This window comes from Ricinus communis, chromosome 3 (assembly GCF_019578655.1).
Source record: "Ricinus communis isolate WT05 ecotype wild-type chromosome 3, ASM1957865v1, whole genome shotgun sequence".
Classification (NCBI taxonomy): Eukaryota; Viridiplantae; Streptophyta; class Magnoliopsida; order Malpighiales; family Euphorbiaceae; genus Ricinus; species Ricinus communis.
Genome location: NC_063258.1, coordinates 28,848,364 through 28,871,164, shown reverse-complemented (window position 1 = coordinate 28,871,164; position 22,801 = coordinate 28,848,364). Strand labels below are relative to the sequence as shown.

The window sequence follows — 22,801 nt, the reverse complement described above, 5'->3', positions numbered from 1 at the left end:
TCTTTCTACACGATAATCTTATGAAACCAAATCACGCATGAGGGCTGCTGTATTTGTATTAATTAATTAAGATTAGAATTGAGTTAGTGGAGATCTAATCACCAACTGCTGCACTTCATCTCCGCGTTTGTGCATTACATTTCAAACTTGTTAGCTGTATATTAGACAACGTTGAAAACTTGAAAAAATGTATCTGATTTAATTAACTTGGTTCCAAAAATTTTGAACTGGTCCTGAATTTTATGCTTCATGAAAAAGAATTCGAACTGTTCCATAAATAATCAAGAGAATTAATTGTATTTAAAAGAAAAAAAAAAACAAAATCAAGTAATCAAACCGGTTCTCTCACAAGATTTCTTACAGTTACATGCCTAAGTATTTGAATTGTTAAAATATGCAATTTCTTCAACCAAAAACACATAAAAAGAAAAAGTGTATTTACAAGTGTGACTAATTTAATTACATTTTTACTAATAATCTATGCTGCTTTGGCATTTGGGTGCAAGGAAGACTGCAACCCACTTCTTTGATTTTGACGTAGAGCAGTTTCTGAATGAATTGTTGGTGACCTTGGCGATCCGTGACGATGCCTATGGCCATGGTGCAGTGGATGTTTTTGATGATGCTGCCCGTTACTCTCTTTCTTCAATTCTTTTTTGGGTTCAATGCATTCTTTAACATCTTCTTTATGATTATCACTTTCTGTTGGAACTGTGTAAACAAAGGGTCCAACAGGGATATCCTCAAAATCCTTGAATGATTCAAGAGTCTTGACCACAATACTCATTATCGGTCTCTGTTTTGGCCTGTGACTCAAGCATAGATAAGCCAATGCAGCTGCCTTTCTTGCTCCAGTTTCCGAGTACTGGCCTTCCAGTCTTGGGTCCATTATCCGACCGAGTTTCCGGGGATCATTTAGCATAGGTCTTGCCCACTCTGCCAACTTCTGTTCTCTTTGAGGACGGCTCTTGTCAACAGACCTTCTTCCTGTAAGAAGCTCTAGGAGTACGACCCCAAAACTATACACATCACTCATTGCCGTCAAGTGTCCTGAAAATGATAAAAAAAAGGAACATATTAGTTTTTAACCCCTATAGTTAAACATGAATTGGGTTAATGGGATTTCCGATCATAAGTTGCGGTGATATTGGAGTTGTTTCTGAAGCTGAGAGGTTAACTACTCGATAAAGTAATTACCTGTCATGATATATTCAGGAGCAGCATAGCCTTGAGTTCCCATAACTCGGGTGGAAACATGCGTATCAGATCCTTGAGGACCATCCTTTGCTAACCCAAAATCTGAAAGTTTAGCATTATAATCCTGTAGACATAAATGACAACCTACTATTAGACTATTAGTCAAGCAAGAAGAATATCACTTGTGTGTAAATTAGACATATACTTATAGCATGAATTAGGAAAAGAATTAAAAGAAACTTAGTAATTACCGAGTCTAACAAGATGTTTGAGGCTTTGAAATCCCTATAAATAACAGATTTTTCTGATTCATGAAGGAAAGCAAGACCCTTTGCAGCTCCAAGAGCAATTTTCATTCTTGTCGACCATGGTAGTGATACAGAATATCCTGAAAATCAAGAAATAATTAATTTATAAGTTAGTCCTTGAAATAGTTCTCTGTGTGTGTCTCAATGGAAAGATATGAACTACGAACTCGTAACATAATTTGCAAAGTGAACATACTTCTAAATAACTGGTTCTCTAGGCTGCCCCGTGGCATATATTCATAAACAAGAAGCCTATGTTCTTCTTCGCAACAATAACCAATCAACTTTACTAGATGTGGGTGCCTCAATTGCCCAAGGAAGATTACTTCCGTCTGCCAAAAGAAAGATATATATTAAAAAGAATACGTTAGTTGATCAAAACCTGGAAATGAAAGCTTAAAGTAATCTTATCATATGATTAAAAATGTAGACTTACCAACCACTCCCTATGACCCTGTAAGCCGTCCAAATCTAAAAGCTTAACGGCAACAGGCTGAGCCTTCAATCCAGGCCTAAGTTTATCATCAATGAACCCTTTGTGCACTGGTCCAAATCCACCTTCACCGAGAAAGTTACTTGAAGAGAAGTTCTGGGTTATCACCTTTAGCTCCGCGAGGGTAAAGACATGAAGATTTGAGCCAGCAAGAGAGATGGAAAGATCTTCAGAGAGTGAACTAGGGTTGCTCAGATCAGACAGGGAAAGTCTTGTGAATGAAGTTTGTTTAGTGACCTCTTTCTTGGGCGCCTTCAATGCTCGTTTTTGTTCAAGTGGCTTGAAACAACTAGAAACCATAGATATCCATTTAGCCTTGTGCACAGTCATTTTCTTGGATATGCAAAATGTACAGATGAATGATTCTTGAACTTTGTATATATATGCAGTGTGTTGCTTTTTTGGAGAGAGAGAGAGAGAGAGAGAGAGAGAGAGAGAGAGAATTAGGTATAGAAGAAGAGAAGGTGTTTGGTGCAAATGGAGAGATGAGGATTAGAATGCTTAAAAAGGAGAAGGGGCTAAGTTCAAATAATATTCAAATCAGCTCTCCAAACGCGGACGTGAAGAAAGAGGTTTCCAACTCCTTTCTATCGTACACTCCTTTGATTTTTCTATATTTCTCTCTTTTTCTTGTATTTTCCATTCATTGTATAAAGTGTTTGGAATTATTCCAATTTCCTTTTTTTTTTTAATTTCTATTTAAACTGGCTTGCTTTTATTATTTATACATATATATTTATCCTCCATAAGATTTGATTAATGGGTAATGAGTCGCAAGTCTTATGTAGTTGGTTAAGGAAAATGACATGGCTACCCCTACTTGACTTTTTGACATTTATAAAATAAAAACAAAAATAAAGAACATATTATTTCATTTCACCATATGAAACCACACACCTTATAGCTACAAGGAAATAAATGTGTTTTCCAAGTAATGAGAATTGACTAATCAATCTTTGTTTATTTATCAGGGACACATCAAGGAGATAATTAAAATAGGGCAAATTGTCAACCAATCACAAACTAATTTTACACATAATATATATATATAAGAGAAGAAAGGGACCGTGTCTATTGTCTTTTTGTTATAGCTAGTAATCTTAGTCAAAGGGCAAATTCGTCAAATAGATTATTAAGGACTTTCTATATGATATATATGCTTCTAGAGATTAATTATGTCCTAGAAAATGAAGACCGTATACCTTGGCCAAATGACGCAGCTACCATCTTATGCATGAACATGAACCAAATCTGATCACAACCACACTGAATGCGGACTTTCTCTCTTCCTAAGGATCAGATGGTCACGAATCTCCCATGCAGTTGACCTTTTTGATAAGGAAAGTGGGGCCATAAGCTTGGAGGTTGAGGAGTCATACAAACATTTTGTTTAATCTTGTCATTTTGCCTTGCTTTTATTTATGAAGAAATTATATATATGTTCTAAATTTAAATAGTCTATTTTAGAGGAAAATGAATGAATTGTCTATAAAATGAATTTGGACCTCCTCAAGATTTTCAATATGGTTATTGTTGTCGAAGAACTTGGGATGCACGAGCATGTAATTAGGACAGGGGTAATATTGTCAATGAGAGGGTAGGTAAACGGGTCCCATTTAGTTCATTAGTCTCTTAACGAAAGTCAATGGACGTTATTGTCATTTTCTAGTCTATAAAATCGGAAAAGTAAAAATCGCGGCGGTCAACACGAAAGTCTTTGGACTGGATCTTGTTCCTCTGACACAAAAGGCCACAAGCAACCAACAATCACTGCATGCTTTCCTTATATCCGAATTATATTTTACTGCTGGATAAATAACATTATAAAATTTTAAAAAAATATTATTCTATTTTATTAATTAAATATGAAATATTATATTCATGTCTCAACTCTCTTCACTTATTAACTAAAAGAATAAATATAAGAATATTTAAGATATTATTAAAAAATAAAAAATAAAATAAAAAATTGAGTTTAACATATAGAGCTCCCGTAAAACTTTTTAGAAAAACCAATTGATTACTGATGATAGTAAACACAAAAGACAATGCCTAAAACTTTCAATTTTGAATTTCTTACTTGGGATCGAATCATAAGCTTCTAATCCAATTATATATGAATACTGACGTGTAATGTTATTGTTATTATTAATACTGAATAAGAAGAAGAATTTGGTCACATTTAGCCAACATTAAATAGGCGTCGTCACCTTAAACTGCAGAAGTCACAACGACATGTAAAGCTGTACGAAATTAATATACAGAAGTTACTATTTAATAATCATTAATTTGTTTATAAATGGTCAATAAATTGGGATGGGTAATTCAATCAAACTACAACCACCCTTACCATCTCCGTCTATATATATATATATGTGGAGTTTCACCAAACAATCAAAATCAACAATGTTGAAACACTTCTTACATCTTCAGATTGACTTTAAAATCAATTTCCGACATAAACCCCATCAATCGTCATTGCTATCTTCTTCGGTTTTCAGGATATTAATTTGTACTAAGACATCATTATTACAAAAATATGACTCATATTATTTGACATTTTATCACTTTATCTTCTTTTTTTTTTTCAATCACATTGCAAGAATTCTACGGGTATTTAACTTTCTTTTTCTTATGATAATAAAAATAAAGTATGCTATGGATAATAAATTAATTATAGAAGTGCCTGTATTCCAATTATAGAATAATTTGGCTATTTTTGAAATATTCGGCTTAATTATCCAATGGGTGTATTAAATGAGTGATTTGTATATTAAATATTTTATAGATAAACAGTAAAAAACACCCACTACAAAAAATTATGCATTTAGCGATAAATTCTAGCCACATATAGCACTAATCATTAGATACCAACGGAATAACGACAACATACTGATAAGAAAAAAAAAAGAGCTTTAATGATGATTAGTGACGATAAAAATTCATGGCTAAATTGACATTAAATTTGAAGCTATATTTTAGTGTCAGCTTTAGCTATAGATTATATCATTAGATTTAAAATTCGTAACTAAAATATGGTTACTTGATTTTTTGTCAATTTTAGTGACGAATTTTACCGACAAAGAAATCCATAGTTAAAAAATGGTTAATTGATCTTTAGCTAATTTTACTGACGGATATAGCTACTGATGTTACTAATTTTTAATTTTTTTAATCTTTCACTTATTTTTCTTAATTTTAACGATAAATTAGCGACAATTTTTTTAAATTTCTTTAATTATCATACTTTCTATAATTCCTACTATTTATATTTAAATTTAGCTTCCACGGCTAATTTTAACCCATTGTAAATCATTTCTCTCCCTTTATCTTTTCATTTTATCTCTACCATATATTCTATATTTATTTCCATCTCTCCTTACTTATTATCATTATTATTTTTTTCTTTTTTTATTCTCTATCTACATATTCTTTCACTACTATTTATTTTTCTTCTTTCATTTTTTTTCTTTTTCATTCTTACTCTCCCTACATATTTTTTTTCACTATCTCTCTTTTCTTTCATTTCTTACTCTTTTCTATATTTGTTTTCTCTTTTTATTTTTTCTTCTATCTTTTTCTTTGATATTTCCGCTGCTAAACATAATTTTTTTATATAATACATATTTAATGGGTAAATGTAATTTATTTGAGGTACGTTACAAATAATCTACCCTGTGATAATATAAATAGTCACTGAATTTTATATTTAGTCTTATTTTAGTCATAAAAAATTAATTTATTTCATTTCAATTATTCAATTTTAATTTAAATTGTAATTTAGTTATTTTTGCCAATAAAAAATTTATATTTTATATTTTTTTATTACCCTTTTTACATGTTAAATTTTTTATTTACAAAGTGAATAAATGGAAACAAAATTAAAATTAAATAACTAAGACGAAACAAATTAAAATTTTATTACTAAAATGAAACTAAATATAAAATCTAATAATCATTTGTATCATTAACCCGACCCACCAGTCTGGTAACATTTTATTATAAAAATTTGGTAATTAAAGGGTGTGAAACTATTATGGGCGTGATTAAATTAAATTCAGCTCAACCACCGAAGACTATAGCACAACAAAATGTGAAAAGAAGGGCAGATTACGTACATTGTTTTACATGTTTAAGTATTCTTCATATGTACGTGTGAAATAGCTGGCCAAGTAATTACAAAGAAAAATAAATAAATAAATAAATAAATCTAGTGTGTACCAAGTGAGCATGTCATAGAATGGGAATTCGTAGAGGAATTTTTAAGCAGTCAAAGTATCTGTTTAATACTGTGTAAATTTTTGAATTTAAAATTTAAATATATAATTTTATTAAGAAATTTATCATTCGTTAAAAAAATCTAATTGATGTTTTTAAATTATTATAAATTATTAAATTTTAAAAAAAATATATCCTACATTAATATTTTTTCTAGAAACAACAAAAAGTCTAATCTTGGATCTGCCTTTTGCTGAATTTTAGGGGCTTTCGATTGTGGCCGTGAGCATCATGTCATCCTCTAACCAATTCATGATATCATATTTTTGTGCAACTTGATATTTAAATACATATACGAAGAATTAATGGTAGATCTAGTAGAATTAAGAGAAAGTAGTAGCTGGAGCTGCATCCAGTAATGTGGAAGTAATCAATATGTTATATATTAATCTTATCTATTTATGTAAACCCACTTTATATTTAATTTTATACTTATCAAGGGGTTTATTTTTCTTTTTTAATTATTCCATTTAACATATGAAAACAGAAGTATTAGCATTGCCAACTAGGATCAGTTCAAGTCACTTTAAATTGGATAGAAGAAACAGCTTACTGACTTTGGATGATTCTCTAGGCTGTATGCTCTTTCAATCAAAATATTCATATATCTTGTGCTTTTGACGATATAATCTTTTGTTTCTCTTAAATAAATTTATTATATTTTATTAGTTAGTTAGTTTGATTCCCACTAATTTGAGCTCAACGGGTTATTTTATATATAAAAAAAAAAAAACTCATGATCCTGTTTTTATTTAATAGATTAAAATAAATGGGTAATGAATGTCTGTCGAAAGTAGTGAAACTCTATCTCTATGTGGTTTGACTAGTCTGTATCTAAATTTATAGATATTTTTTATTCCTTAAATAAATGGGACCGGCCAAGATTCACCATGACCTTGCTTAAATTAATCAATTTTGGTCCGCTGAAAGGAAAAAAGAAAATTAATTTGTATAGTTTGTTATTTATGCATTAAGAAATAGAACGTGCCTTAGAGAGAGTGTAAAATGGGTGGAAACGAACAGAGATTTGGGCCTTTGGACCTGCATACAAGCTTCCTGAGTTGTTCGGACATCACTCTCCCCTATTTTCTTTTTTGGAGAAAGCAGCTTTTAATATTAAGACTTTCGAGCCCATTTATCATCTGAAACACCTGCTTCATTCGGATGGAAAATTATTTCGTTGATCTGGGTACAATGTCAAACGTGGCCGTTTTATATGAATGTGAATACATGTGTGAAAACGCCTTATGTATATATTAGTGTCAATTTAAAACCTGATTGCGAGATATTTTTAGCTGTTCAGCTCAATTTTATTTTTAATTTTCTATCATTTAAAGTCTTAAATTACATTATAGTTTCTTTTTTTTCTTTTTTATTCTATGCTGCATTCTTTTTTTTTATTTTTTTATTCTTATAAATAGATTATGGACATATTTAAAAAATTTAAAAATTTATTTTTGACGAGCTGAAATTATTTATTCTTTCTTTATTCTTTATTTTATAAACGTTTAAATCAAATTCTACAAGCTTTAATCATTATTTTAAAATATACTTATAAATTGACTAAATACAATGTTAATCATTATATTCATTAAAAATATGATAACAGTCTTTTTATTAGAAAATATAAATTTTATTATATAGAATATTAAAATTAATTATGTATGAATTACATATTCATCATTTTATATAAATAAAGAAAATTATATTTTAGCATTTTTACTCTGGCCATTATCCATTTGATTATTGATGGTCTTTTCTTATAGGATTCTCAACAATACTTTTTATATTTTTTTATTAAATTATAAATAATTAATTAATTATTTTAATTTATTTTAAATATGTATATATTTCAGCACGGCTTTTTACTTTATTTTATAAATAAAGAGGGAATGAGTAGCTTGAGAAAATATGATTTAAAAAAAAAATAAATAATTTAAAAAATATATATATTTTTTTAAAATTTCAAGAAAATTTACTCTTAAAGTTAAAAGATTTCTTGAATGTCTAATTTATATATATAATTTAATAGTTTGTGAGTGATTCTCTTATAATTTTAGACAGTAGGAACAACTCTTTTCCTATTTAGTTGTTACCGTTGCGCCATTGCCGTGCATCCACTACCATGCTTTATTATTATTATTGCCAACTGTCCTTATTTTTGTTACATTATTGCTGTTTGTGTTTTTCTTACTAGAGTTCTACGGTTTCTTTTTCACAGGAGTGCTGAGCCTCTCTAAGATTTTGAGTCCTTTCTCTATGGCAACGTTGGAGATGATGATGCATTTTGAAATTCAAGTAATTTTACCTTTTGAAATCAACATATAGTTTAATATCATTAAGTATAATAAATTTCTCGTCAAAATGATAATTTATTTCTTTATCAATACGATTGAAAATTATTAAAAATAAATTTAAAAGTATTTATTTTATATTTTATGTTATGATCTGTTTATTACTTTATATTAATAGAATATCTATCTTTTCTTTTAAAAAAAAAAAACACATAGAATTATGGTGGAATCACATTACTTATATCAATATCATATATAATTTATGATTGAAAAATGGCACTATTTTAATGGTGGCTACCCACTCTCCTAAATGATCTCAAAGGGGTAATTTTCAAACCATATTATTTTCCTTTGCTCACATACGTACGAATTGCCCCCACCATTGATATTTACCAACACATTTGGAATCTACCAAAAGATTGAGCTAATCAGGTGGCTACAAATACCTCCTCCTCATCATCATTTTCTTCTTGATTTCTTTTTTTTTTTTCTCTTTCTGTGCGAAAAAGGGCCAAGAAGAATTGCAAAAAGAGAACTTATTGAGTGAGTAAGAGAATCCCACGCCATAAAATTGTTACAGGAAAATGAGTGCCAGAAATGCGAATATGAAATATCAGACCCTTCCTTCCTTTTTAATATTTTTTATTTGTTTAAATTTCGTTTTCATGTCACTATCAAAATGACATGCTGCATTTCGTCAATTTTATTGTCGTTTTGCTCATAAATAATGCATACTGACAATTGAGCCAAAACTCAAGTTGGACAGCTTTTCATAGTTGCGTTGCGGAAATGACAAAAACACGAGCAAGAATATCCAAACACTTTTTGCTTTAAACTCGTATGTCTTTATATGTGTGTGTTTCTTCAAAGGAAAATGACAGAAATTCTGAAATTTATATAATAAAATTTTATAAAATAACTATCTTTTATTTTATAACTTCCTATTCATTCAAAATCCAATCTAAAAACGTAAAATGTTTTATAAAAAATTCTGTAATATTTAAATCGATAAAAAAAATAGAAAAAAAACACACAATTGTCCAGTTAAGACAAAAAATAATAAATTAATAATAGCAGTAGTGATAGAAATTAATATAGAAACCATAATATTTTTATAATTATCATTAAATCTTATTATTGCTAGCAGCAGTTGAGATATACTTTTTCTTTATAATTTCCGAAATATATTAATATTTTCCCCCTAATCTTCGTCGGTCTGTGTTGTCCATATTTGCGAGCTACTCAATCATTCACTAAAAGAAGGGAAGAAAAGAAATCCCCAATTACATCATCATGGAATTCATACTTTACATTGCATATATTAAAATGCAAAAGATCACATATTAAGAGGATTTCTACCCTCCAATCTTTTCCAATCAACGGATGAGATTTAGAATGACCTCATATATATAAGCTTCACTTATATTCAACTGAAAATTTTAATATGTGTATTAAGTTATTTTATTGTTATGTAGCAATTTTACCAAATTATTATAAATTTAATTTCCATTTATGTTCATATGTAAAACAATTTTATTTATTTTAAGAAAAGTAAAATAAAACTTTTATGTTCAATAAAATAATAATAATTTAGTTGTATAGTAAATGATAAATTGTCTCAAATTTAACTTATTAAAAATTTAATTAAAACTTATTAAGAATATAGAAAAATGAAGCATTAAAATGTAGAAGGCAGTTGATAAATTAATGAAGGGATGTTATTGTATCGATGTCAGGATAGTGTGATATTGGCAGGATCTGAATGGATGGAATTACACAGTGTAAACAATATGCAGTGCACATTACTTCACAAGATTATATTATATCTTTTTTCAATCCTAAAAAGCAAAAAAGTAAAATGTAATCTAATTGAGAAAAATATAAAATAAAATAAGAGAACGTTATTATAAAGAAAATAAAAACATCTTTATTTTATTAAGAGTCAGTTGCAAAAGAACTCTCGACCTTTGGTGTTTTTCTCAATTTAATCATGTGTTTTTAATTGTAACAATGTCATGCGTGACATTATCAATTTTGTCAAATCGATACATAAATGAAATTTCCGGTGAAGTTTATTCCACGTGGCTGCCAACGCTCTGGTAACTTAAACACATAGAAGCGGTGCGTTTTAAAGTAAAAGCAAAAATGTTGCGTTTTGTCCTATAGAAACGGTGCATTTTTTATTGCAAATTTTGAAATAAATGGATAAAAAGGTTTAAAAGTGCAAAGTTCAGATTTGATTGGTAATTAAGCCTGTGCAATTTTCAAAAGGAAAAAGAAAAAGGAATCGATAAGCAGTAAAACCCAATTGCTTAGCAAAAAATATAGCAACTGTTAGAGGCACACATTATACTTTCCTGTATTGATTTGATAGTAGATCCCTGCTTTCCAATTAAATTAATTGCTTATGAAGACGCAACTAGTAACCTTACTGAAGAAAATGCAGCACCAGCAACAACTGAATCCGTTGCATCACCCTCACCAGCAGATAGACCACTAACATGTTTGAACACTCTTAACACTGCATCCATTGCAGGAGACAGTGTGGCTTCTGGCTCCTCTTTTCCGGATATCAAAACGATGCGATCAGAGATAGAGGGAGGGCCATCAATGATGCAAATGCAGGTGCGAGTTTCAACGCCCATCTTTTTGATGAGTTCTCCTTTACGACTAATAATGCTTCCTACTTTGGCCACCGGGACAATTAGCCTGTAGACGTTGTCTCCTGGCCATCCTAGCCACTTTCCCTCTGTTTGGGTTTTCCCTTCACCTCCTTTTTATTCTGCTACTACAGACATCTTACTTTATAATTGTAATTGTAATAACAGTTGCTAACTGCCTTGGCTGGTTCGCTGCTGCTGCTGCTCTCTAGTCTCTCCTTTACTTTCCTTTTGTTTGATGCACACACATCATAGGGATTTGGGGCATATGAAGCACGATGCATTTGGGAACAAGGATCTTCAATTTAATATGTGAAAAATGCACCGTTTCTATAGGGCAAAACGCAACATTTCTGCTTTTTCTTTAAAACGCACTATTTCCACGTGTTTAAGTTACCAGAGCGCCGGCAGCCACGTGGAATAAACTTCACTGGAAATTTTATTTATGTATCGATTTGACAAAATTGATAATGTCATGCATGACATTGTTACAATTAAAAACACATGATTAAATTGTGAAAAACGCCGAAGGTCGAAAATTCTTTTGCAATTAACCCTTTCCAAATATAAGTTTGATCACAGATAACGTAACAAAATAAACATTTATTATTTTTGTTGAAGATTTATATAATTATTAAATAAATTTAATAATTATAAAATCTTATATTTTATATTTATTATTAAATCTAATATGTTTCATTTAAAATTTTAATGTTAACATTGATTTATATTTTAACCTCCAGTAAAATTATCAATAAAAATTATTGATGTGACGTGAATTCCGGTAACAATAATTAAAATAAGAAATTGAGTCGACACTTTCACTATTAAAATGTTATTGTGTAAGCACATAATATTAATGGAATTTCAAAAATAAAAAAATAATTCATGTACTTAAATGATAATATTTCATTAACAGAATGAATCAACAATTTTAATGTTGACTCAGTTCTTTTTTGTTGTTGTCAAAGTTCACGTTAAACTAGTAAATTTAACAGATAATTTTATTAAATACTAAAAATGAAATTAATGTTAAAATCTAAAGATTTAAAAATTATGTGTTAGATCTAATAACAAGTGTGAAAATTAAGATTTTTTAGCAATTAAACTTATTAAATATAACTAATTTTAAAATTAAATTTGATAAGCATAATCTAAAAAATTGATCTCAAAATTACAGTAAATCTAAAAAATTGTTCTTTATACTATCAATTGTAGACTTTATTAAAAAATTTCATAAATATCTCTTCAGTAAATATTATTTTATAAATATGGATATTTCTTTTTCAAAATTTTTTATATAATAATCTTCAAGTGAAAAGTAAGGATATATCCTTAAACTTTCAACTAGATCTTAATTAAGATCTTAAACTTTATATTAAAATTAAATTATTGTATTGCACAATACGAAACAATTGAATTTTCCTATGCAACTCCATTAATATTTTGATAAAAAGTACGAATAATTTTCTAAATCTTTGAATAAATATCAATTAAGCCCTTAAACTTTAACTTAGAATAATTAAGCTCTTAAATTAAATAATATGAGATAATTAAACTCTTTTATGTAATTTCGTTACTATTACATGATAATAACCCATATAAAATGATAAGCAATAGCATAAAAACACTAAGATAATAAATTATATTTTTTATATTCCTAAAAAGTAATACAAATCGTATAGAAAAATTTAATTGTTTCATATCATTTAGTCTAAGAACTTAATTATTATAATTTAATAATTTAATTAAAATATGACAAAAATTTGAAGAGTGATCCTTACCTTTCACTTAATTTTTAAATAAATATCTATAACCACAGAAATAATGCATAATACATTAATAGACCCCTAATTTTTTTTTCAAAAAACAAACGGAAAAATGGAACCACGAGTCTTGCGTCAAAATAAGAATATTAATTTTTGAGTTGATTATGTCAAAATCAAAATGGCTGTTAGCAATGGGCCAATGGCCGAGTCGCCTAGATCAGTTACAACGGCAAGCAAGGAAACCGCATCATTCTATGCGTCATAAAGAAACACGATATTCATTTTTTTTGAAAGCGCTATTAATTTCTTAAATATCTTTTCTGGCTGCTGCATTACATTATACCACTTTCAAGAGTTTTTTTTTCAATTTCTATAATATATTAGATTTTTTATTATAATTTTTTTATAAAAAAATCTTGATAAATTCTTTTAATTTTTTATTTATATAATAAAAAATCAATTTGACTCGAATTTAAAGTGCTGAATTTTCTTATTTAATTTTAATGATTTATCAATTAATATTTGTAGGCAAAAATATTGAAAGCCACCAATTTTTTTAGTTAAAATGTAATTAAATTTTGAAATAGTTTAGTTATATTTTTTAAATGTAAAAAATAATTGAATTTCTGAGCTAACTTTTTTTAATTAATATAGATAGCATTGATTTTATTTTAGCAAAGTAAATGATAAATTATCATTTTTATAGATTTTATTCACTAAAGCCAGCTTTAATATTTTTTTATATGTACAAAATATTAAAAAATATAAAAAAAAAGTTAAAGTATTTTTTTAAAATTTAAAACTAATTAGACTTTATATTATTACACGATAAAAGAGTTGATTTTAAAATTAAAATTATTTTATTTTTAAAGTGTAGTTGGATTATTTTAAAATCTAAAAAATTAATCGCGCCTTATTCAAAAATTTAAAAATTTATTTGCTCCTTTTACTAATTGTGATATTATTTCTATCTATAAAACTAAAATGAAAAAATATAATAATTATGAAATAATTTCAATATAAAACAAAAGATATAGATTTTATTGGGTTTTAAATAAGTTTTTTATATTTAAATATTTTTAAAATGCTTTTTTGTTCAAATAATATTTTAAAAATAAACAGCAATATCAAAATATTTTAATGTACTTATTACATAAAGTTCTTCATTGTAAAGCTTTATCTCTTAAAATAATATTAATAGATTGTAAAAGAAAGGTGGTTTGGTCTTCTTTATTTGTAGAGCTACTCATTCTCTATTTTAACTTTGACAGATATATTATAAGTTTTAATAATGTTTTACTAATTGATATAAAAAAATTATAACAATTTCAATATTTATATTTAAACATTTCTAAAATAGTATTTATTTTCAAATTATATAATTATAGATGTGGAATAAATTAATATGACAATACCTCATCATATTCGAACACTGACCTCTTGAATGAATACACATCACATACCCTTTCAATCCAATAAAAATCCTTTATTTAATTAACTGTAGTAGTATATTATACACTACCCATCATTCATCCTCCAACTTCACACCCAAAACTCTTGGGGCTCATACCGGCAGTAACCAATAGAAATGGGTCGCAGTCCCGTTTCTTTGATCTCTTCAGTCCTCCTCCTGCTTTTCTGCGTTGCTGTATCAGGATCGAACTTCGATGAATCTAACCCTATCCGACTTGTGTCGGACCGTCTTCGTGACTTCGAAGCCTCTGTCACTAAAGTTGTCGGTCACAGTCGTCGCGCTCTTTCCTTCTCTCGTTTTGTTTACAGGTTTATATTGATCATCGGACTTTTTTCTTTTGTCTTTCTTTCTTAAGAAGTGGAACTGGAAGTGGAGTTCTGTAATTTTATATAGTCATATTATTTTTTGTTAGGCACGGGAAGAGGTATCAGAGTGAGGATGAGATGAAGATGAGGTTTGCGATTTTCTCGGAGAATTTGGATTTCATTAGATCCACTAATAGAAAGGGCCTTTCTTACACTCTTGCTGTTAATGGCGAGTTCTTAAGCAGCTAGCAGTTTCCCTTTAATACGTTGACCGTTTAATTCTGCCGAATTACTATTCATTATTATATATTTATTTACATGTTGTAATTATTAAAATTATTGAGATGTTAAATTTTGTAAATCTCATTTCATTTGATATTCACAGATTTTGCCGATTTGACTTGGCAAGAGTTTCAAAAGCACAGATTAGGAGCTGCACAGAACTGCTCTGCCACCACTAAGGGCAATCACAAGCTTACTGGCGTTGCTCTTCCTGACACGGTATGACATCTTTGATAGATACTGTATATGTGCATTAAATCTGACATTTGCGAAGCTATAGTCTAAAATCTGTGTTTTCATGTTGTGGATATAGAAAGACTGGAGGGAAGTTGGCATAGTTAGCCCCGTTAAGAATCAAGGCCATTGTGGTTCTTGCTGGACTTTCAGGTTAGTTAGAGTCTAAGGACCTTAATACTTAATTATGCTATTGTGTTTCTGACCTTTACTTTTGCTTACTTTATTTGTAGTACTACGGGAGCTCTTGAGGCAGCCTATCATCAAGCTTTTGGAAAGGGAATCTCTTTGTCTGAGCAGCAGCTTGTGGATTGTGCTGGAGCTTTTAATAACTTTGGTTGCCATGGTGGATTGCCATCACAAGCCTTTGAGTATATCAAATACAATGGCGGCCTTGAAACTGAGGAAGCATATCCATACACTGGAGAAGATGGCGCTTGCAAATTCTCATCAGAAAATGTTGGCATTCAAGTGCTCGACTCTGTCAACATTACTCTGGTAACGATTTTGCTATATTATTGTGTGCAACATTGGTAGGTTTGATGGGTAACAATTCCACCCTCATTAAATGGAATGACGGTGGAACAAAGAATCTTGGCTGTAAAGCATGGTTTGGCTTAAAATGTGGATTAAGACTAACATCAGTATGATACATCTTGCGGGCTAACGCTCATCCCTGGGGATCTAATAGGATTCATTCCGCTCTATGGAGCCCCGACCTGCTTCTAGTCCATTTTTAAAATTCAAGCCATTGCCATTATGCTACTAGAGGTTTGAACCTCCATGTTTGCAGCTCTAGTGGACTTGATGTCCTCCAATTTCTTCTTCTAGCAGAGCTGGTTTATCATAACTGGATGATCTTATTTTTTGTGCGGTCAACTGTTGAACTCTAGGATCCTATTTAAATGTGATGTGAAGTTTCTTAATGTTGTCTACACATGCAGGGTGCTGAAGATGAATTGAAAGAGGCAGTTGGATTGGTTCGTCCAGTGAGCGTGGCTTTTGAGGTAGTAAGCGGTTTCCGTTTTTACAAGAGTGGAGTTTACACCAGTGACACTTGTGGCAGTACTCCAATGGTAAGTATCTTCATAAAATTTGTTCTAGGAAATCGAAATGTGTGGTTACTGTTACTGATAAAGTCAAATTTTAAGAACATATCGAGTTTGTATTTCGCAGTGTATCCTAAGTGGTCATACATTTTTTTATGATATTCCAGTGGCAACTGGCAAGATTTTCATATATTGATTCATGCATAACCATTAATCGTTTTGGATGTCTGTCTTATTTATCTGAACTCTGCAACTGCACATGTATCTCCTCCATGACAATGCCTGTCTAACATTCTGTAAGTTGTATGGCAGGATGTGAACCATGCTGTTCTTGCAGTTGGTTATGGAGTAGAAGATGGTGTACCATATTGGCTCGTTAAGAACTCCTGGGGAGAAAATTGGGGTGATCATGGCTATTTTAAGATGGAAATGGGGAAAAACATGTGTGGTAAGTTCTCAGTCCCTGAATCTTTGTCTGCGAAACCAGTGAGCACCACTTGGGACAAAATATGACTGGTATCTCGACTCGAATGTGTTGCTGAAATCTTGCAAGAACAGATTTGGCTGTCATCCAATGAAAGCTACACCCTAGTTTTATCACATATATCATTTAAACTATAATTTTGCTTTTATATATAAGTTGATTATGCTGATTTCGATGCAGGTGTTGCAACTTGTGCATCATACCCCGTGGTTGCGTAATTCACAGCTGTGAAGAAGTTTGAGCTCTTTGACGAGTATAAGATAGCATGGAAGTTAGAATATTTATCTAAGGTGAACATTTACCTGTTGTAATGATGATTGTAAAATAAGAATCCAGATAGCAACAACCTATTGTACACAAGAAAGAAAGACCTCAATGTAAATTCAGCACTTGGAACTGTGATAATGTGAAAGTCCTATATTAATCCATGATAAACAAACTGATGCTCCCATAATCTTGATGACGGGATTATAACATAGCCGATTCCACTAGAATTTCTTTAATCTATCCAGGCCAGGAACTCCGCAGATTTTGGAGTCTGAAGCTCAGTATTACCTTATTTCGTTTTATGGGTATTGTCCGCCAGTGATCCAGTTTCCAGATTACAACAACTGACAGCAATTTATTATGGCAATAAATTCCAGGAATTCTTCTATGAATAAGATAAAAAGTTGTGGTGTAAAATGCCAAATAATTCAAATGAAATACGCAATTTGTATTGGAATATGATCAATGGTAATCTGTGTCTGATGTATATAATAATGATAAAAAGATTTTCTGAAATTGTTCAACCAAACAAGCAAAATAAATGGGCCGTCTGGGAACCATAGCCATGGCCCAATCTCACAAATGTTCGACCCACTAATAGAATTTGCTACATCACAAGTCAAACGTTTCTAAATGAAAAAACAAACTGAGGTAGCAACGCTGATTCTGCAACCAAAAGCATCTCCTTTCAACATAAATAGTTTCTGCACAATATGATGATCTAAACTCCGTCCTTTTTTTTTCTTGGAAAAAGAAAAAGGAAACAAAAATAGCCCTAAAAGATGTCGGTAGAGAGACATGGCAATTCTCCGTCTACATCTCATGAAGAAACTAGCATGTAAATTTTCCATTGTTTTTTAAAATGTATATTAACTTTTCCCTATATGAAATTGTATGATTTTAACGCAGGTTCGTCGATATACTGCACGAGGCTCCTTTATGCGGTCACCGGAAACGGAGGAGTATTTTTGGAGCTGTTGTTTACTGTGTTATACTGGCAAGTTTTGGATTCTGGTCTTTATTATTATGGTGGATTTTTCTATTTGAATTTAAATTGTTCTGATTATTCTTTCAATTTTAGGCAGGTTATTCTGTTTTAGGTGCAGTAGCTCCAATTCTATTTCATCACCGATTAGTCCCTTCTTTACTATCTAGTTGCGATGTTGCTCTATTAATAATAACAGGTCTGTTACTTTCATTCTTATCTTCTTCTTCTTCTTTTTTAATTTTTTTTTTTTTTTATGTTGCTTTCAATTTATTTGTACAGCTAAATTCTGAAATATGATGTGCCCCACTCCAGATATAATTTGTTTTTCTCTGTGGTAGTTTTCTATTATCATAATTTTCCTTTTTTTTTTTTTAATTCAAAAAACTTAAGCTCCTGCTAGTCTGACTCCATTGCCTAAAATATATTCGTGTTCGTGTCTTTTAGTGTGCTGCAGTTATAGTGAGATTTTTCTTATTCTTTCTTTACAGGCATCTTCCAACAATATTTTGTTTCTCAAGTCCAGAAAATTCGTTTACAGGTAATCTTCATCCAAAGTGTGATAATGTGCTAATTTAAGAAAATTGTAATAAATTCAGCTAGTAATCAGCACTTGTTGGAGTCCTCCTCTAAATTGAATGCTCAGATTTTCATTGATAAAAACATTCCCCAGACATTTTCTGGATATAAATTTTCTACTTCATACTTCAGAGGATGAAAAAGCTGTCAGAAAAGTTAGGCTGCTCTCATGCTATCATTTAATATCTTTCTTTAGCTCTTGGGATGTAAGATAATCTCATTTCCTTGTTAACTTTATCTCGGTGTAGAAACAGTTACATGCTCATTTGTTTTGTAGGGTTATTATAGTTTTAGCCAGAAGTTGAAGCATATTGTTCGCTTGCCATTTGCCATCACTGCTTATGGTAACTACATACTCTCTCTCTCTCTCTCTCTCTTCATTCGCAATATAGATGGTTTTGATCTACTGTTGAACTACTATGTCTCTGTTGTGTGACTATATGTCTAATGTTTCAAAAGAATGGTTAGTTGGAGAACTAAGCACATAAAAATTTTGGGATACTAGAGATAAGAATGGCGAATATTTTATTTATGCTAATTTTTTTCTTGTTTAATGCAACTGCTTTGCTCCTTTGTCTTTAGTCTTTATAGATAATTTTCAAATTCAAAATACAAATTTCTAGTTCATTTAAATATGTGCTATCTTTCAAATTATTGCTGTGATCAGCATATTAAATTTCTTTTTATAAATTTATAGGAACTGCTGCCATGCTGCTTGTAATGGTATGGAAACCTCAAATCAGTTTTCTTTCCATCTCAGCATTACTGAGGTATAGATATTACCAGTTATTGTCATGAAATTGATCCTTTTTCCTATCATGATATTTTATTTTTATTTTAACAGCATCATGTCATCTATTTTCTGGTAGGGCAAGAATGAAATACAGTGTGCTGCTTTGCATTTACTGTTTCAAACTATTCATTTCTTTGCTTACTCACTGAATCTGCAGGATTATTATGTTGACTGAAGCAGTATGTGCTGTATCCTTTATGAGCATTTATATTGGTAAGCTGATATACATATCTTGAGGTGCTTTGACATTTGCAGTGTCATCTATGTGGCAGCTGGACTGTACAAATAAATTGTCTTGATAATATTCTTAGAGGCTGGTTATCAGATAGTTTTTCCTCATTCAGATCCAAGAATGAAATTTCAGGATAACTTCTATGGTCCGTAGATGTTGCTCCTCATGGATTTGACAGCCTACTGTTCTTGTTGTTAATGCTGCTAGTGAAATTATCTTTTTGGAGATTCATGTTTTTTTGTAGAAAACGGAGTCAATTCATTTTGAAGATACCTTCTTTTCCACATGAATGTGGATAATCTTGAGAATTTTGTTACATTGCGGAATCTAAGATTCTATCACGCTACCTGCTGACTGGATTTAATTTCATAAATCAATATGTAATATATGAATTTTCTTAACATTTTTCTCCATGTCTCTTGGGGCCTGCAGGTTATTTGCACCAGTATAATTCATTGGACTCTCAACCTGATATTTTGAAGTCATTATATTCTCCACTTCAAGAGTCAAGTCCTTTAGAAAGTTTGAGGTAGTTATATTTATATATATATTTCTTTTGCGATGCAAGCCCAAATTTGCTATTTCCTAATTAGTGGTTGTTTTTCCAGTTGAAGTAGTGATTGGTAAAATAGGCATGGGACTAACACTGATAGGAAATTTGACTAGACAGTTTTTCTTTGCATAATTCGATATGTGATGCTGCATTGAGGACTTTTTTTGCAATAGGTATCATCATGGGGGTCGACTTTCTGATCAGCAAATGGCTTTGCTTCAATATCAGCGCGAGAACCTTCATTTTATGAGTGAGGAGGTATATGGTTTCTAAATCTATCTAGCTCTACCTCTTAAGTTGTTGTTTCCTCTCCGTCTCCTCTCACTCTGTTAAATTTTCATTGTTTGGTCACTGAAATGGCATGGTAATGAGGAACTCTTGTTGTCGCATGTTGTCCATGCATTTATACCATTGTAATTTTGTCCTTGTCTTTTAGCTAATGACAATAAGGATGTTCTCAAGCAGATTCTTCGATTGCAAGAGTGCTTAAGTAAATATGAACGGTCTAGCGATGGGAGCACGCCACAGGTAATAATCATTCTGGTTAACCTGAATCTGTTTGTAGACAGAACTCTTTGACATTATGAAGCAAATAGAAACAAAAGTTAAGTAATTGTGATCGCTATATTTTGGGGGCTCAGAACTAACCTTTCAGCTTGAAATTGGTATTTGCCTGGCCCAAGAAGATCCGAGTGGATCTAAGGAGATAGTTTTCCTCCACTTTGTCATATAAAACCTATTTGTTGAGACTCTTTTTTATAAATGGTTGGTTGTATGAGCATGGAGTATATGGTGATAGTACATATTTTATTGATGGAAAAGAACAAATTATATATGCAGGATTCATGTTGACTTGACATTCAGTTATCAAAGGCTTTGCAAAGCATATAGGTTTTTATAATTATTCGTATAGAACGGAAGTATGTTTATTCGATACTGAACATCATATGTGAAAAATGGTTAACAGGTTGATCTTGCCCATATGTTAGCTGCTCGTGAACAGGAATTACGTACTCTTTCCGCTGAGGTAATGTTTGAAATCTGATCGTATTGTTTCTTTAGCACTGAAAATTTTTTGCACACGTGCTACCCACTTAAACTAGTATAAAATCTGTAAATTTAATATTCGGTCCATCTTACTCACTGGTGTCTAATCTTATTATAGTAACTCGTCATTTATCATAATTTACCCAAATTTTTTTCTCCTTTGAGTTCACCCTTTCAAACTTCATGCCATGATGATCAATTATTTAACTATATTTTGATACAGATGAATCAACTACAAACTGAGCTAAGGCTTGCTCGGTCTTTGATAGCTGAGAGGGACTCTGAGGTACAGCAAGTGCGCACTACAAACAATCAGGTAAATCACCAGTAGTTGTAACTGACATTTAAATTCAAGATATTTCCTATTTATTAACTAAGATCCTAGCCACATAAGTAATTGGTATTAAAAGATTGATTCTTTACTAAGAAGATACAGACATACACTTAATGTTGTTCTCTGCTACTTGTGCACCTGTTTGTTTATTGCAGCTCCTTTTGTGTTGCTCTCTCTCTCTCTCTCTCTCTCACACACACACACACACATATGAACTAACTCTTCTTGTTGTTTCTTTTAAGCACTCTCAAACTTGACTGTACACCTCTTGTTATAAACCTGCAGTGAATGCTTATAGAGAAACAGTTAGGGGTTAGTGCTTGAGTTTTGAATGGGTCTACAATTTCAGCCCTTCTCCTTGAGACTTGTTTTCTCAAAGGTCAAATACTTTGAAAAACATCATGGTTCTACAGTATTGGTGTGGTGGTTGTTTAGGCTTTGCAATGCCCCCTACCGCCCTCATTATCAACATGTTTCAAGCAAGGTTATACATGATATGTGTTTTGGGAAAAGTCAAGTCACACCTATTATGTTCAGCATATACTAAACTCATTGATGAAATAATGGAACAGTACGTGGAAGAGAATGAAAGATTGAGAGCTATCTTAGGGGAATGGAGCACACGAGCAGCAAAGGTACTACTTTTATTTTCATTATTATTAGTTTAGTTCCTTTTACCATCATCCATGATTGGCTTCAATTATCTGCAAATGAATTGGTTGATTCTAACATAACCTCAACATCTGATGCATTCTTATGTGTTAAAGCTTGAACGAGCATTGGAGGTTGAGCGATTATCAAATCTTGAATTGCAAAAGAAGCTTTCAGCATCAAGAACTCAATCAAATATGCCAACTGAACAAAGAGAGCAGCATAGAGCTTAGTTCACCATGAAATTTTTTTCCCCCATCCGCCATTTCCATGGAAATGTTTTACTTCCTTTCCCTTAGAAATGGAAGCATTAAAGTGCCACTGTTACTGTAGATTGTTCCATGTACATAACAATTCATCAAGGAAACTAGTTTGTGGAAGCAATTGTGCTTGAAGCTTTCTTGTTCCTATTTTACCCTTCTGAAAGTATTAGAAGAAAAATCTAATGGGGTTAAATGCAGTACTTGGGTATCTCCTTTCTTTAGGTTCTGGCTCTTGTGAATGCTACACAGGCGCCCTCGTCTTTCTCATAG

General features: G+C 31.0%; 3 protein-coding genes across 5 annotated transcripts; 2 read left to right on the top strand and 1 right to left on the bottom strand.

Moving 5' to 3' along the window:
* Positions 1-323: 323 nt before the first annotated feature.
* On the bottom strand, positions 324-2,576 carry LOC8281171 (serine/threonine-protein kinase RIPK). Its single transcript, XM_002516225.4, has 5 exons — positions 1,942-2,576; positions 1,702-1,837; positions 1,449-1,585; positions 1,198-1,321; positions 324-1,050 (listed from the first exon to the last, which is right to left on the bottom strand). The coding sequence occupies exons 1-5, from the start codon at positions 2,326-2,328 to the stop codon at positions 479-481; spliced, it is 1,356 nt and encodes a 451-aa protein (XP_002516271.1). The 5' UTR covers positions 2,329-2,576; the 3' UTR covers positions 324-478.
* Positions 2,577-14,449: 11,873 nt separating this feature from the next.
* Positions 14,450-17,266, top strand: LOC8281173 (thiol protease aleurain-like). Its single transcript, XM_002516227.4, has 8 exons — positions 14,450-14,781; positions 14,886-15,007; positions 15,164-15,279; positions 15,374-15,447; positions 15,528-15,792; positions 16,239-16,370; positions 16,656-16,791; positions 17,008-17,266. The coding sequence occupies exons 1-8, from the start codon at positions 14,588-14,590 to the stop codon at positions 17,043-17,045; spliced, it is 1,077 nt and encodes a 358-aa protein (XP_002516273.1). The 5' UTR covers positions 14,450-14,587; the 3' UTR covers positions 17,046-17,266.
* A 152-nt stretch (positions 17,267-17,418) lies between these two features.
* On the top strand, positions 17,419-22,663 carry LOC8281174 (protein FIP1). Of its 3 annotated transcripts, none has more exons than XM_015717480.3 (14): positions 17,419-17,932; positions 18,004-18,091; positions 18,180-18,278; positions 18,571-18,620; positions 18,936-19,002; positions 19,356-19,428; positions 19,609-19,664; positions 20,116-20,212; positions 20,410-20,494; positions 20,702-20,764; positions 21,204-21,263; positions 21,507-21,599; positions 22,190-22,252; positions 22,385-22,663. In XM_015717480.3, exons 2-14 carry the CDS (start codon positions 18,034-18,036, stop codon positions 22,499-22,501), a joined length of 981 nt encoding a protein of 326 aa, XP_015572966.1. In that variant the 5' UTR covers positions 17,419-17,932; positions 18,004-18,033; the 3' UTR covers positions 22,502-22,663. The 3 variants fall into 3 exon arrangements, with proteins under 3 accessions (XP_015572966.1, XP_002516274.1, XP_048227525.1); XM_002516228.4 differs by having other exon boundaries at positions 18,176-18,278; XM_048371568.1 differs by lacking the exons at positions 22,190-22,252; positions 22,385-22,663 and adding an exon at positions 21,903-22,183 and having other exon boundaries at positions 18,176-18,278.
* The last annotated feature ends 138 nt before the right edge of the window (positions 22,664-22,801 follow it).